The following is a 16370-nucleotide window of genomic DNA, read 5'->3' as shown; positions in this document are numbered from 1 at the left end:
GTTCCCAGAAGAATTTTGAGGGAAAACCTCTCAGATTTCTGTGTTGCTGTGGAGGTTAAAGCCCTGCTCACGTTGAAGGGAACCCTCTCAGAGCAAGCTCTGCCCTGCACTGCTTTGATTGATTTATTTCCTGCTGCTTGTACTTTCACTGATCACTTTCTTATTACTTTCCCACTTCCATCCATTTCAGCTTTTCCTCCTTTTCCAGCCATTCCTTATGCCACCTGCTCCCACCTGATGGATTGGCTGCTCAAAGAGTTGATCCTGACCTGGCTTGGGCCCTTCCCCAGGAAATCAATGATGCCACACAGACAGAAAATGATGCCCCGATAAACACCCAGGCCCATTTGCTCCTCTGCCCAAGGGCACACCTCCAGGGGTGGTGTCCCTGTTGAATGCTGCTGAAATGGAGGAGAGAGAAATTAAAACAAAAATGGAGAAATTAGCTTTTTGTGTGGATTTAATCACTTGGAAATTCTGCACTTACCCTTGGGATTACTACAACAATAATAACTGTATTTTAATTCTGTAAACATTTTTAAATAGCCCTTTTTTAATGGCTTTTCTAATATATATTTGGACTTGCCTGCAGCAGCAATTCATCATTCAAAGTCAGTATTCTGAGTAATTTGGTAGAGGTCAGATGCCCTCTGCTCAGTTTCCTTCCAAGTCTGAGAGGCTCAAAAAAAAAAAAAAGTGGGGCAATTAATAAAGTTTTGTATAAAGTTTTGTTGCTCTGCTATAGAGCTGGGTGGTAGAGAGCTGGGTCATAGTTAATCCATCCCTTCAGCTCTTTCAGGACTTCAGTCTGCAGTTTTGATCACTGGAGTGTTTTGTGACCTCCTGCAGGCCTCAGGTCCACTTCTGCTGGAAATAATAAATGGCTTTTTTGTACCCTCCGAGGTCCCTCTCTTCAGCAGTGGTGACATCATGGTACCTGTGCTGGAGAAGTTGTTTCTGTCAGTAATGACCTCTCTGATTTCTGGGGGTTTTGCCCATAACTCAGAGTTGTTATTTCTTGCTGAGATTCAGGAAAAGCTGAGCCAGTGCAGCTGCAGCCTCCTGTTGTTGCTGCCTCTTTTTTCATGCTCTGTCCCAAGTGATAAATGTCAGATATCACTTAGGACAGGGCAGGAATGCAGACTGAGACTGGGGTGATTATGATCTGTAAATGATCTGTGCACTGGCCCTGGCTCTCAACCCTTCCTTGGATCATTGGAGACCCAATTTAAATGAACACAGCTTAATGTTTGGGTTTCTGTGATTTCTTTTTTCCTTGCCTTGAAATTTCCGTTATTTTATGAATCTTGATAGATACTTGGACACTGTGTTTATTTCCATATCAGTTGGACGTTTTTCCTTTTGACATGGATTGATTTGTTTTGCACAAGTTTCTTTGCAGAGCAGAGCCAACAGTACTTATTTTACTACTGAAAATTATTGGAATTCTTACTATTAAAAGGTCTTTATATCTGCAAGGAAACTGTGGGGCAGCATCTCAGAATTGGGTGAAAAGAGAGAGAGGAAAATGCTGCAGTGAATCAAAGCAGGGAGATTTTGGGGGAAGGAAGAATTTTATTCCACGTTGGTAGAAACTTTTGGCAGGGCAGTGCTGCTGTTGGAGGCAGTAAATAACAAAAGAGCAAATAAATAAATGAAATCAATAAATGATGAAATAACAGAGGGAATAATAAACATGCAGTGTGTTTACACTGGTAATCAAGAGAGTGATAGGAGCTGATTCCCCCTAATTCCAGGCCAAACTGGTTGCAAGTTCGTGCTCCCAGAGCCACCTGAGGCTGTGCCTCTCAGAGAGAATATTTCAGGCAGGACCTTGAAAGCTTTTCCATTTTGAAAGGGATTTCAAAGGATCACAGACTGATTCTTCTCCCAGTTGCTGCAGCTTTGTTGGCTGCAACAAGACAGGAAAATCAGGATCAGACCCTCTGTGTGCCCTTGCCTGGCAGAGAAATACCCAAATATCGTGGAGGTGAATGGAATTGTCCATATTTTGTGTGAAATGCTGTCTGGATGGCTGGTTTAGGTGTCCCTCCTTCTGCAAAGGGGGACAGCAGTGGTGGTGGTGGTCCCTCTCTGCCCATGCAGTGCCTGCAGGAGGAGAAGTTTGCTGCAGTGAAACTCTCTCTGTTCCCTGTGGCTCTGCTCTCCCCACAGCCCAGGCTGGGTTCTGGCTCTTGGCTGCTGTGTCTGCACGGCTGAAGGAGATGTTTTGACCTTTCTCATCTCTGAGTGGTGTTGCAAAGATGGAGTGATGTAGAACAGAGATTTTGTGACAGAGTAATAATAAGAAAGAATCTGACTGCCAGTTGCTCATTACTGGATCTCTTTTAAATGCCAGAACCTTCTATGTTTGCCTTCAAACAACACTGAGCACCTAAATCACCATAGTAAACAGATATAGAAAGAGACAGAAAGGTTAAAAGTGTACTCATAATCTCTTGCTTTTCCTCCTAAACATGTTTGATAGCAATATTGTTTCTTAAAAACAATATGACCTCATTTGTAAAGCAATATTCATGCTAAACTAGTCAGCTGTTAAATATACCCAGCACTGTGCATTATGATGAAGCTAAACCAGAATTTCAATTATTTTCTGGACACATTTAAAATTATAATACTTTACTGGGTTAGTGTTATAGTTCATCCAAATTACTCACAAAGTATCATATCAATCTCTTGCAAGTGCTTATTGCTTACATCTCTGGGAAGTTGGTGGAAGGAAGATGCTGTCGGGGGTAATGACCTTCATGCTGCCTTAGTGCTCTGATGGTGATGTGGCTCTAAGTGCAGGCAAGCCTAATGGTCAAAAGTCAATGTTTGCTGGCCATCATATTTGTCACCAAAGAAGCAGAGTAGTCATTTGGACACCACATGCAGCAGGATGCTCCTGGAAGGAAAATAAAGAGGGGAAATCAGCCACTTGATGATCTGTGTATTCTTTTAACACTGTGATCCCGGCAAGGGAAAAATCACACTTCAAAATTATTTGCAGTTTTTTATTGCCTGGAATGCAAGATCAAAACAAAGCAGGCAAATGAGGAAGACAGATTTCATTATACTCCCACTTTCTACTTATGTACCTTATCTAAAGAGATGTGGAGAGAGAAATGATGCTGCAGCATTTAACCAGCTCTGAGTAACCAGCACAGATTTATGAGTATTACTGGCAAGTCTGGCTTAAAGCAGATCTTACTGGAGCTGCACTAGGACTGAATATCCAAAAGCAAAATCCAAAGGCCCACTGCTCTTTAGACAAAGGTTATAGTAGTATGCTTTTAAAACTTATTAAATATTATTAAAAGTAATATTAATGTTTTCTAAAATCAGGTCAGATAGAAGGTTCTGGGCAATGCTTTATTGCAAGGGGCTTGTCTTTATGCAGCATCTTCAGCTGGGCAGGAATTCTGAGCTGTAATGAAACATGGAGGAAGTGCTGCTGGCTCCTTCTCTAACCTCAGTGGATCACCACACTGAGTCCTCAGGAAACTCTGGATTTTCTGTAATACTTACTGCTCTTACTCCAAAAGAGACATTTAGGAGCTCTCTTGAACTGGGTTTTAACCTCTCCATGAGCCTGAGCACTCTGTTGGATTTAGCCAAGCTGGTCTGTTTTGAGCTGGACTGGCCAAGCAATAATCAGCCTTTTTACAACAGAAATCCTATCATTTGTCTCTCCATCACACTCTTGATCAGTTATTAACAGAAACAGCCATTTCCAACCTGAACCCCAAACCCAGCTGTGTGAAGGGCTGACTCTGCAAGCTCTTTGCACACTGAGTGTAGCAATGAAGGGGAACATGATTCTGTGGAGCTGTTTTTAGAATAAACCTTGCGCTTTCAGGGCTGAATTCTCTTCTCTGCCCAAGACCCTCTCCAGGGGAAGTGTTGGTCGTTGATCTCTCAGGGTTTATTGCATGTCCTGTGTCCTCCTCCACCTGCTCCAAGCCAGGCCCAGCTCTTTTCCAGGAGAATGTGCTGTCCATGAGATAAGCCATGGATTCAATAGAAACAAGCCAAAGATTTATTATTTTTTTTAGGATAACAAGCAAGTGTCCATAAACATAATCCTCATCTTCTTTTATTTATAATTGTAGTTAATATAAATGTACTTCATTACTGGAGAGCAGTCTTCACGGCCATACAATAGCAAACAAATTCTTCAGAAGCATCTTTAATTATTCATTTGGCTGCACTATATTTTATGCTACTTTTCATAAATGTTAATCTTTATTATTGCCCTACCAGGAAAAAAAAGAAAGGAGGAAAGAAATACCTGTTATTAAATGACCTATCAGGCTGACATGGATAAATGTTGGTAGCTATTTAATTGTTTCCCATCTGCAGTTTTATACAGTTTCTATCAAACTGAAGGGTAATTTTTTTAGTAGCTGCTTATTTTAAATGTACAAAACCCTTGTGTGTAATTCCATTAGCTGCCCTACAGCATTGCAATCTACAGTTTCCCTGAGGCTGTTGTGAAATATTGATGAAATCCTTGCTTTTGTGGCTTCCTCTGATACACTAAACATTTGTCTGATGTTAGTTGAACTTGAATGGATCTGTTCAGAGTTATATCAGTAGTGACTTCAAAGGCTGTAAGGCTGTTACAGTTTTTTTTACAAACTGAAGTTTCAAAGCCTTACCATGTGGTACTTTAAAAAAACAAAGTTCATATCAAATGAACCAAAGTGTTAGCAATACACTGGTAAGACTCATTACAATTTCAATTTCTATAGATATATATTTTTTTGTGATTCTGATTGGTAGCTCATGCCATTGAAAGAAATTTAGATTGGTACTTAGGGCAGCCCAGGATAATGAAAGAGGGAAAACATAATTTTAGAAAGTTGGATTTTAAATGAAGTAATCTATAAATTTACAAAGCCACTCTGCTGTTTTCTACAACAATAAATAGCACAAGAGAAAACAGAAGAAAGGCAAAGGGAGACAAAAGTTTCAGACTTTTCTTTTCATCAGCAAAGTGATTTACAGTGGTGCAATTAAAGTGACTAATGAGGAAAGCATATTTGCTGCTACTGTATGCCTTGAAGTTTTCAGGCCATGCTGCATCTTGGAGAGAGCCCCAGGAGCTGAGTGGAGCTCAGAGTGTTGGGGATGTGTGGCTGTGTGACAAACCTCACCTGGGCTGTGTGACACCTGTCCCAAAGCTCACCTGGGCTGTGTGGCTGTGTGACAAACCTCACCTGGGCTGTGTGGCTGTGTGACACCAGTCCCAAACCTCACCTGGGCTGTGTGGCTGTGTGACACCAGTCCCAAACCTCACCTGGGCTGTGTGACACCAGTCCCAAACCTCACCTGGGCTGTGTGGCTGTGTGACACCTGTCCCAAAGCTCACCTGGGCTGTGTGGCTGTGTGACAAACCTCACCTGGGCTGTGTGGCTGTGTGACACCTGCCCCAGACCTCACCTGGGCTGTGTGGCTGTGTGACAAACCTCACCTGGGCTGTGTGACACCTGCCCCAGACCTCACCTGGGCTGTGTGGCTGTGTGACAAACCTCACCTGGGCTGTGTGACACCTGCCCCAGACCTCACCTGGGCTGTGTGGCTGTGTGACTCCTGCCCCAGACCTCACCTGCTGAGGCCAGGACAGAAGTGGTGTGAGGGAGAGCAGCTGGGGCAAGGGGGAGGTTGAGCTCTTTGCAGTCACAACATTCTTTAGGAGCATCTTAGTTGGAAATACAATCTGGGGATCACCAAACACCATCAGCTGGTTATAAAAATGGCATTGTCAGTTCCAGGAGTTTGTAGAAAGTATTTTTAACAAGAGGCAAATGATGACATCAGAGCCCTTGTGTGAGGCACTGGAGCTCCTGGCTCCAGCCATGGTGGAATCCTTCTCTGCAGCAGCCAGGACCTGGCATGGAATGGATTCAAACTGACTGAAAGGATGCCTTGCTGCTTTTTATTCAATAACTGCCTATGCAAACAATGTTATCCTTAAGGAAAAATATTCAAGAAAAACCTCCACAATAATTCCTTCCCTCCTCTGCACTCAGCTCAGCAGCTCACATCAGCTCCCCTCTCTTTTTGCTTGTGTTAGGTTTTTTTCCTGCTTTATTACTGTTTTTGAGTTTATGGGTCACTCACAAGCAGTTCCCTCCAGCCACTGATCATTTGGCTCATAACTGTGCAGGATGAAGTGTAAAGGACATAATCTGTTCTGGTTTTGCTGCTAAGAGCCCACTGAAACTCGGGGGTATTTTGCCTTCTTAACCAGTAGGAAATTGGATATTTAATAGAAAACTTTATAATACAACTCTAATTAAAGAACAACAAAATGAAAGCCCCAAATTGCTTCATTTCAGCATTGTATATAAATAATAGTTATGGCTTCATGGAATTGCCTTTGTGTGCTAGAATTCAGTCAGAGTGGAAGCCACTCTTTTCCTTGCTCCTGCAGAAGCTGCTCCTGTCCTCCTGCAGTGGATGGTGGTGGGTGTTCCTTCTCCTACTCTTCAAGAGGCAGGAATTCATGCCTTGGTATCAGCTGCTGTAATACTTGAAAAACAAATTTCTAGGGGAAAAAAACCTCGAAGGAATATTGGGAAAAATCCCTCCTTTGAGGTGCCAAGTTGTTTTGGGCACAAAATTCATCACCATGGTGGTGATCCACGCTGAGGCACTGCAAACTGAGAGTGGGTGTGATGGTAAATAGTAACAGCAACAAAAGCTGCAAAAAATGCCCCATTATCCAAATGAATGAGCTGGCATCCCAGCAAAGAGGCAACTGAGCATCTCCAGCCTTTTCTGAGGACGTCCAAAACCTTCCTCAGGATGCAGCTGGCTTTGGAACTAAAACTCAAAACCAGGACTTTCAGGCCAGGTGACAGAGATGTCCCTTTGTCCCTTCCATCCATCATTCAGAGCCAGGTGCTGTCTGTGCCACATTCAGGAACCTTTCCCCATATTTTCTTTCCACCTTGGAGAACTTAACAGGAAGTTATTTCTGTCATACAGAAATTTTGAACATAGCCTTAAAAACTCTGAAATTCTATAATTCACTCCTTTATGGCAAATTACATATTTTGAGAGTTCTTTCTATAGAATTCCATTGCTTTTCCAAAGTGTTCTATTGGTTTTAACGTTGTTAAATTCCAAAATGTCTTTGATAAAGAGTTATGCAATGGAGTAGGGAACTATTTTTCCCCCAGCTGCCAATTTCTCTCTTCAGTTGATTTTCAGATGGCATGAAACTGTAGCTCTGAACTCCTACAAAGAGCCAGGTTAAGATTTGTCTGTGGCTGCTTAATGCAGTTCGACATCTTGGAGAAGGAGGAATGAGAAGTGGTCATTATCCATTATCTGCTTGGAACCTTTCAGAGAAAGAAACAGCTTCTGCCAAACTCAAAAAGATGTTTGAGCTGAAGCCAGACAAGGAGGAAACAAGATCACCTTCTAGCACTGTGAGATTGCTTTCCTGATGATGTTGTTTCAAGGAAAACTGGAATGTGTATGGCTGAAGAAGTGCAGGTGGTGCCATGGGTTTTACATGGATTAGCAGAGTTGTTCTGGACAATGATTCACTGTCCCTTCTCTTGGCAGAAAATAAATTTTCCAGTCTTGGAAAGAAACATGTATATATATGTATATGTATTTTAATAAATGTTTCTCTACATGGAAAAAGAGCAAATCTGAGTAAAAATAGTATCCACTGGTGGAAAAGTTAACAGTGAGAATGAACACTTTTGACAAAAAGCTGTATTGACACTCCTCAGCTCAGGTCAGGAGGGATGGATAAGGTGGTGCCACTCCCAGGGTAGTCGTGGGTGTCAGTGCTGGGTTCACTCACTGGGAGCCTGGCTTGGTGCTGTCTGCAGGGAAGGGTCCCAGCTCCAAGGGTGGGTTTAAACCCAGTTCTGCAGGTGTATTAACTGGACCTGGTTTATTTTATATTCCAGAGATAGCTAAGAAAATGTCCTTTTTGGAGAATAAAGAACCAGCTGTTTATTGCAGATCTCATCCTAGAGAAGGAGGTTTCTGAGGTTGCCATGAATCCAGTCACAGATACAGAGAGGAATTAAGAAACCAAATAATTTGGAATTATATTTGTGATTATTATCCATATAATAATATTATCCCTACTGATGTCATGATTTTTACATACACCATCTTGAGGTCAATCAGCACTAAACAGAACAGCATTTCCATTTAGGAAGCCACAAAATTGCTTCCATTCAATGCTTTGAAGCTCCTGAGTTCCGTCAATTCTTAATGACAGTGACATTTCAGACTCCCACTTCTTCAGGACTGCACTTTTCCCATCTTACATCTGCCTGGGCCTGCTTAATTTGGGTGGGAAAATTTCTCATCTAGGAAAGGGAGGAAGCATTCATCCAGTTACCGAGTTTGGATTTCTCTCATATTATTTCTTCCCTGTAACACAGTTACACATGAGGATCTCAGAGGTTTGGAATGTCAGAATAAGCCTGGGGGAGAACTGGTGGGAAGAGAACAGGTCACTCAACAATTTATTACATGGACATCAGTGTGATGTGCAAAATTTATGCTACTTATTACAGACTCTGCATTTAAAGCATGTGGGTGTACAGATATAAGACACTCTTTACTTCTAAAATAAATAATGCAAAGTCCACTTAAATTAATGTTATTTCTGTTAACCAGCTATATCCCTTCATGTCCAATGAAATCTTACTAAAAAGCTCTGTTGGAAGAACACGAGCATCTCTTGTACCCGAGGTTGTCTTGCAGAACTGGTCTCCACTGTCCTTAAAATGCCCACAGCAATTTAAATCATTTACATAAACAGAAATGCTTTTACAGGGAGGACACTGAAATGTGTTTTTAAAGCTGCCCAAACCCCTAAACCATTAAAACAGATGTGACTGATGGTTTTGTGAAATTTTGATGGTGCTTTCTGCACAGAGTCACAGAATCCACCCTGCCATGGGTGACACTTTCCGCTCTCCCAGCCTGCTCCAAGCCCCAGCCTGGCCTTGGACACTTCCAGGGATCCAGGGGCAGCCTCAGCTGCTATGGGCACCCTGTGCCAGGGCATCCCCACCCTCACAGGGCAGAATTTCTTCCATATATCTAATCTCAACCTCCTCTCTGTCAGTTCAAGCCATTCCTCCTTGTCTGTCACTACAGTTCCTGATGGAGAATCCCTCTCTGCCTTCCCTGTAGACCCTCTGGAGATACTGGAACTGGTTGCTTCTCCCACTTACATGAGATTGTGTCAGTCTCTTACACAGACACCAAAAAAGAGAGAATTCCTCAGCACAAGTTACTCTTCTGTAAAGGTTATAGTAAACATGTCAATGCCTAATTAAGCAGCAAATTTTATCCATATTGTGAGGGATGTGCAGCTGTCTGGTACTTCTGCTTTTCCTAGAGAAGGACAAAGGATCTTGTGAGGAATAAATTACTGTATGTACCTTCCAAAGGAAAATTTAACTGAACACAATTTGCTTTTATGGTACACAGTACATTACTTTTATAAACAAAAGGGTTTCACTTATGCCTATTAACACTTTCAGATGTTGTATTTTGACATATAAATTATTTGTGTACATCCTAAAGTGCATTTTTAGGTGATCAAGTGGCAAAAGGTTACTGTACCTAGATAATGCTCTGAACCAGTAAGATTATGGCACTTATTTTTCTTCTCTTCCTTGCAAATTCAACCCCTCTCTCACTGAGGCTAAAAACAATTTCATAGAATTGAAGCTTTTAGTATAAACTTTAAATTCTTACATATGAATTTTCCAACTGTCCCATTACAGGACAGTTAGAATTATACTCCCATGACAGGAAAATTATTAACTCGGGATCTCTGGCAGTTATAAAGAATTATGATCATCTGCCAACAAAATGCAGCAACCTTCACAAAAAAGAGACATCATTTGGCTTTTTTTCACTTCCAGAAGTAACAGAAAATATAGTAACAGATTAAAACAAAATCCAGTAAAGAAAATGCATAGTGAAAGCAGAAAAGTGGAACTGAAACATTCTCCTTTAACAGGTTATTTCATATATTGACATTACATTTCAGGTTATGTCCAAGAGGAAGATATAAAGGAAGAGGAAGATATAAAGGAGGAGGAAGAAGATGACGATGACAACAACTCCACTGCTCAGCTGCAGAGCAGCAATGACACTGGCACGGATGAGGAGCACGAAGTGGGTCCTGAGCAGAAAGGGAACTTTAGTTTCCAGAATTCCCCTGTCAGTCACATATCCAACCAGGACGCAGAGAACGAATCGCTGCTGAGTGACAGTAGTGACCATGTGGCAGATATCAAAAACATCTGCTCCAGGGAGCCCCAGGACCCCAAAAGCAGCGCCCACCCCAAAGCCCAGAGCGAAGCACACGATTGCATGGATAAAATGACAGCAGTCTATGCCAACATCCTGTCGGACTCTTACTGGACAGGCTTGGGGCTGGGTTTCAAGTTGTCCAACTCTGAAAAGAGGAGTTGCGACAACAGGAACGGAGGGAACAAAGCTGATTTCGATTGGCACCAAGACGCATTGTCCAAAAGCCTGCAGCAGAATTTACCTTCCAGGCCTGTCTCCAAGCCCAACCTGTTCAGCTCAGTGCAGCTCTACAGGCAGAGCAGCAAAATGTGCGGGACTGTGTTCACGGGCGCCAGCCGGTTCCGCTGCCGGCAGTGCAGCGCTGCCTACGACACCCTGGTAGAGCTCACGGTCCACATGAACGAGACAGGCCACTACCAGGATGACAACCACAAAAAGGACAAGCACAGACCTACCAGCTACTCCAAGCCCCGGAAAAGGGCCTTCCAGGACATGGACAAGGAAGATGCACAAAAAGTTCTGAAGTGTATGTTCTGTGGTGACTCTTTTGATTCCCTTCAAGATCTGAGTGTTCATATGATAAAAACAAAACATTACCAAAAAGTGCCTTTGAAGGAGCCGGTACCAACCATTTCTTCAAAAATGGTCACTCCAGCCAAGAAACGTGTGTTCGATGTGAACAGGCCTTGCTCCCCCGACTCCACAACAGGGTCTTTCTCAGACACCTTCTCTCCCCAGAAGAACGCGAACCTGCAGCTCTCCTCCAACAATCGCTACGGGTACCAGAACGGGGCCAGCTACACCTGGCAGTTCGAGGCCTGCAAATCCCAGATTTTGAAGTGTATGGAATGTGGAAGCTCCCATGATACCTTGCAGCAGCTCACAACCCATATGATGGTCACTGGCCATTTCTTGAAAGTCACAAGTTCAGCTTCAAAGAAAGGAAAGCAACTTGTTCTGGATCCTTTAGCTGTGGAAAAAATGCAGTCGCTGTCTGAAGCACCAGCCAGTGACAGCCCTGTTTCAAAATCAACCAGTAAATCATCTGCAGAATGCATAGGTCCTGCTTCTGAACTTAAAAAAGAAAGTAAAAAAGATAAAGCTGATGATGCAAACAAAGATGAGAAAGCAATGAAAACTGAGGAGTACGAAGACACTCTTCAGAAACCCCTGGATCCCACAATGAAATATCAGTACCTCCGAGAAGAAGATTTAGAAGATGGTTCAAAGGGCGGTGGGGACATTTTAAAGTCCTTGGAGAACACTGTCACGACAGCCATCAATAAAGCTCAGAACGGAGCTCCCAGCTGGAGTGCATATCCCAGCATCCACGCAGCTTACCAGCTCTCCGAGGGAGCCAAGCCGTCTCTGCCTGTGGGATCCCAGGTGCTCCAAATCAGGCCAACCATGACCAATAAATTGAGGCCCATAGCACCCAAGTGGAAGGTGATGCCTCTGGTCCCTATCTCAGCAAACGTGAGCCAGTGCACTCAAGTGAAGAAGGAGGCTGAGGACAAGGAGGAGGTACATAAGGACTATGCTAAGGAGAGTGTCCAGGCTGAGCCGGCCTCACTCAGCCAGAATGAGAGGGAACCTCTCCTCAAAGCTGAAGCCTCTGCGGAGCCAAAAAAGACAGAACCGTGTCCCTTGAAAGAAGAAGACAAAATTAAAGAGGACAGTGGAAAAGAAAAGCCAGTCCTCAAGGAGCCACCAGCAGCTTCTCTCAGTAATGGTTGTGCTGCTGCCAACCATTCCTCGGAGCTGCCCTGTGTCAACCCCCTGAGTGCACTGCAGTCCGTCCTGAACAATCACCTGGGCAAAGCCACTGAGCCCTTACAGCCTCAATCCAACTGCAGCCCCAGCTCTAGCACAATTTCCATGTTCCACAAACCCAATCTAAACATGATGGAGAAGCCAGTTTTATCTCCCGCTCCAACCCCACCAAAGCCTGCAAGCGTATCCAGGCACTATTTGTTTGAAAACAATGATCAGCCTATTGACCTGACCAAATCCAAAGGCAAGAAAGCTGAGTCAGCTCAAGCACAATCTTGTACTTCTCCACCTCAAAAGCACGCTCTGTCTGACATCGCCGACATGGTCAAAGTTCTTCCCAAAGCTACCACACCAAAACCTGCTGCATCCTCAAGGATCCCGTCCATGAAGCTGGAAATAGATGTCCGACGCTTCGAGGACGTCTCCACGGAAGTCTCCACTCTGCATAAAAGGAAGGGCAGGCAGTCAAACTGGAACCCTCAGCATCTGCTCATTTTGCAAGCTCAGTTTGCTTCCAGTCTCTTCCAGACATCTGAAGGTAAATATTTATTATCAGATCTAGGCCCACAAGAGCGCATGCAGATTTCCAAATTCACTGGACTGTCGATGACCACCATCAGCCACTGGTTGGCAAATGTCAAGTATCAACTTAGGAAAACCGGAGGAACAAAGTTTTTGAAAAACATGGACAAAGGACATCCAGTCTTTTATTGCAGTGACTGTGCATCTCAGTTCCGAACCCCCTCTACTTACATTAGCCACTTAGAATCCCACCTAGGTTTCCAAATGAAAGACATGAACAGGCTGGCTGTGGAGCAGCAAACCAAGGTAGAGCAAGAAATCTCCAGAGTTTCAGTTCAAAGATCTCCTGAAACAATAGCTGGAGAAGAGGACACAGACTCTAAGTTCAAATGTAAGTTGTGCTGTCGGACATTTGCGAGCAAACATGCAGTAAAACTTCATCTAAGCAAAACACACAGCAAGTCACCAGAACACCATTCACAATTTGTAGCAGAAGTGGATGAAGAATAACTCTTAAGGTATGCATGCTCTATAGCGAGTTTTCATTTCAGCATTTCCAGGAGGCTCCGTCAGGCTCCGCGCTTTGGTCAAAGTAGGAAAACAGTATAAAATGTATGGTGTATGCTGCGCCGCTCCTCCCCCGCATGTACACATCCATTTTATAACGTTTTCAGGAAGAGAGCTTGGTCAATGCAAACCCACACTGCCCTAGAGAGAAATGTTGCTGCTCGTTATTTGCAAAATAGCTGTTTGCCCATTTCTCTTTTGTCCCTAAGAATAAATCATTTCACATCCACTGTGCTTCGGTGTGGAATGCAAGAACTAAGTGCTGCTCTTTGCAGTGAGAATGGAAAAAAGCAGATAAAGAGCACTGAAACTCAAAAGGTCATTACCTCACTCAGTGCTAGCACACCAATAAATCTGATTTGGATGGGGGAAAAAAAAGAAAATTCAAAAGTCAAATTAGCAAAATCTCAATTATTCTGAGTTTCTCATAATCTCAAATACAGCCTCAAGAATCTACACATAACTCTGAAAAGTTCCTATCTAGAAGTTCAGTTATTCTTCTGTTGATATTTGGATGTTCAGTTTTGTAAAATATTTTAATATTTTACACTTACTTAAACACTTGCTACTGTGAGTGGCCTTTTTTGTCACATCATTTTAACCTCTCTCTCCATCATTCCTTTTTTAATCTTTAAGATGTTTGATTATATTTTGCTTCGTGTTGGTGGAAGTCAATCCATAAACATCACTGACTTCAGTGCAAGTTCTCGTATAACCTGGGGGAGTTACTGCTTAATTGAGATTTTTTACAAGCTTAATATTTCCAAGACCTGTTAGTAGGATACTGCTGCGTTAGTGTTGCTATTTTTTTGCTGCAAGATACACCAGTTGCCACAACCAATGTTTATAACATGTAATGTAATATTCAGATGCCACACCATTTTTGCATTTTTAATTTTACTTGATTCACAAACTTGAATATTCTTGATTGAAATAAATATGCAGAACATCAACTAAAAGTCCAAATAGAAGTTTTTTGTTCTAACCAGTTTTTTTTTCCAGGAGGGCTCTGTTTAGTTGTTCCCAGCAATTCTTCCAGCAGACTCAGGCTCTGCTGGTGTTCACAGAACAACCATGTGCAGATCCAGGTTTTCTCCAAGGTGTTCATTACTTGAATAACATTCAGAAAATGAATCTGTCAGATGGTGAAAATTAAAGATGTGCTGTGGGTTGTCACTGATGCCACCTGGCTTTGTGGCCATCCTCTAGCTGATTGAGAGGATGGGGCTCAGTCCCCATTTGGGGGAAGATTTCCCATTTGTTTGCTGCAAATATTCATGTTTTAGGAAACACTTTCTGCTGCCAAAGCCAGCACGAGCGCTCTGTGTCACTTAAGCTCCATTAAAAATGCTACTTTTGAATAATTTAAACCCCTGATCAAGGGGTTACTTTGGGCTGGTACTGTAAGCTATTGCCATGGAGTATAATGTCAGTGTTCAAGTGCAGTAAGATTTAAGTTTTGCATACATTCTGTACGTGCTGTCTGCATTGGAGGAGATTTATGCTTCCTGCATATTTTAGCCAGCAAAATTCCATCTCGCTCCTAAGGAGTTTGTTTTCTAAATAGGGCTAATACCCTAAAGTATCTATTTGGGCACTTTACCCCAACATTAGAGTGTTGCTTGTTTACCTGGCCACTCCAAATCAACACCCCCGAGAGACTGGGTAGGGATAAACATCCCATACTTTGTTTCCTTCCCCACCACTTAATGATTATTAAGACTCTGCCATTCATAGTTTTCACACAAGAGATATCAGAGCAAACCAATAATTTGGGGACTATCAAACAAAAGCTATCTGCCAGATATATTAATACAACAGTTATTTTGGCACATTCATGGCTTAACGTGTGACAAATGTTTCAGATTTGGTCTTGAAAGCACCGTGTTATTACTCAGAGGCAAACCAAACACCCACCTTTGTAAACACGTTACTGTTGCTGAGGATTGGAAGAGCAAATACAAAAGGGGAGAAAAAAAAATCTCCAAGGGGAAAAAAAAAAGTGGTTTCTGCATTGTAATAACCCTCACGGAGACATATTATTCAGGTGATGTGTAACTACATAAATAAGGGACTGTCCTGCCTGCCTCTGGATGCCGAGAAATTGCTGTCCTCGTAATACTCATCCATTTCTAATTTATATCAAGATGCAGGTTGTATCTTACCTTTGAAAAAATATATTTAAATTGCAATGACAGAGTGATAGCACTGTTATCTGGAGCTATAATTTCAGTTGGTATGCATGATAGCACAAATTGTCTGAAATGATGGGGTATTTGGGATGGCATTGTAAAGATTTTATTACAGTTTCGGAGCCGAAAGCCTCCCTGAAGTTCTGACGAGGTTGGGAGTGGGGAGCCTGAGTTTATTCATATGGATTCTTCAGAAATCTGCAAGGAGACTAAATCAAATAACAGGGATTTTCAGAGTTTACTTACTCTTACCATGTTATTTTTAAGATCCAGTATACATTTGAATAATAACAGAGGAGAGCAAAGTATTTAGAAAGGAGAAATATAAAGCTGAGATCCTTAAAACACATACATGCATTTATGTTTCCTTCTTGCAGGCAATATTGCAGTGAAATAGGCATAAAAACAGAGACTATAGATTGAAATAAATGGAAATAAAACAGTGGAAAGAATACTTGAAGTATAGAGATACATAAAGTACTTTATATTTCAATGGCATTTACTAGTAGAGGTTATATTGTCAAATGTTAGCTATCATTAAAAATATAAATGAATAATCTGGGTTAGTACTGTAGAAAAATGTGTTATGGGTATAGATTTATTTTTAAGACCTCTGTGAGGCTGTTTATAAGAAATTTGCTATAAATTCTTCTTAAATGTAAAAAGATATATATATCTCTTTTATAGTCATCTTTGGTGTTTTCCTGAATTCTTCTAAGTGATATGGGTTTAGTAATATAAAGTAAGATTATGTGTAATATACAACAATCAAACATCTCTATTCTCTTTCATTTAACCCACTTCAAATTTGTTTTTATTGCTATTCTTCATAGAAAACCCATGAACATTAGGAAACATGGCTTTAATTAGAAGTAATTTGTATGTTGACTTGTACCTTGAAGAACATTCGTTCATTTCTTCAACTGAATTAGAATTTTTATGTTGTTCTGAGGAAAAAGGCAGGGCAGAATTGTATTTCTCACTTTAGAGCCAGGT

General features: G+C 42.0%; 1 protein-coding gene across 2 annotated transcripts in view; it reads left to right on the top strand.

The window, feature by feature from the left end:
* The window catches only part of TSHZ2 (teashirt zinc finger homeobox 2), a 212030-nt gene that overhangs the window by 118394 nt on the left and 77266 nt on the right, over positions 1-16370 (top strand). Inside the window, exon 2 of one of the 2 annotated variants that reach the window (XM_071446571.1) lies at positions 10055-13006. In XM_071446571.1, coding sequence (XP_071302672.1) covers positions 10055-13006 — 2952 coding nt within the window. Of the gene's footprint in view, positions 1-10054; positions 13134-16370 lie in introns of both variants that reach the window. The other variant, XM_071446570.1, reaches the window with a different exon arrangement.

Source organism: Agelaius tricolor, unplaced genomic scaffold (genome assembly GCF_023055355.1).
Source record: "Agelaius tricolor isolate 1412-34295 unplaced genomic scaffold, bAgeTri1.0.p SCAF_23, whole genome shotgun sequence".
In the NCBI taxonomy this organism is placed as follows: Eukaryota; Metazoa; Chordata; class Aves; order Passeriformes; family Icteridae; genus Agelaius; species Agelaius tricolor.
Note: the sequence above shows the minus strand (reverse complement) of the source record. Positions and strands in the feature narration are given on the sequence as shown.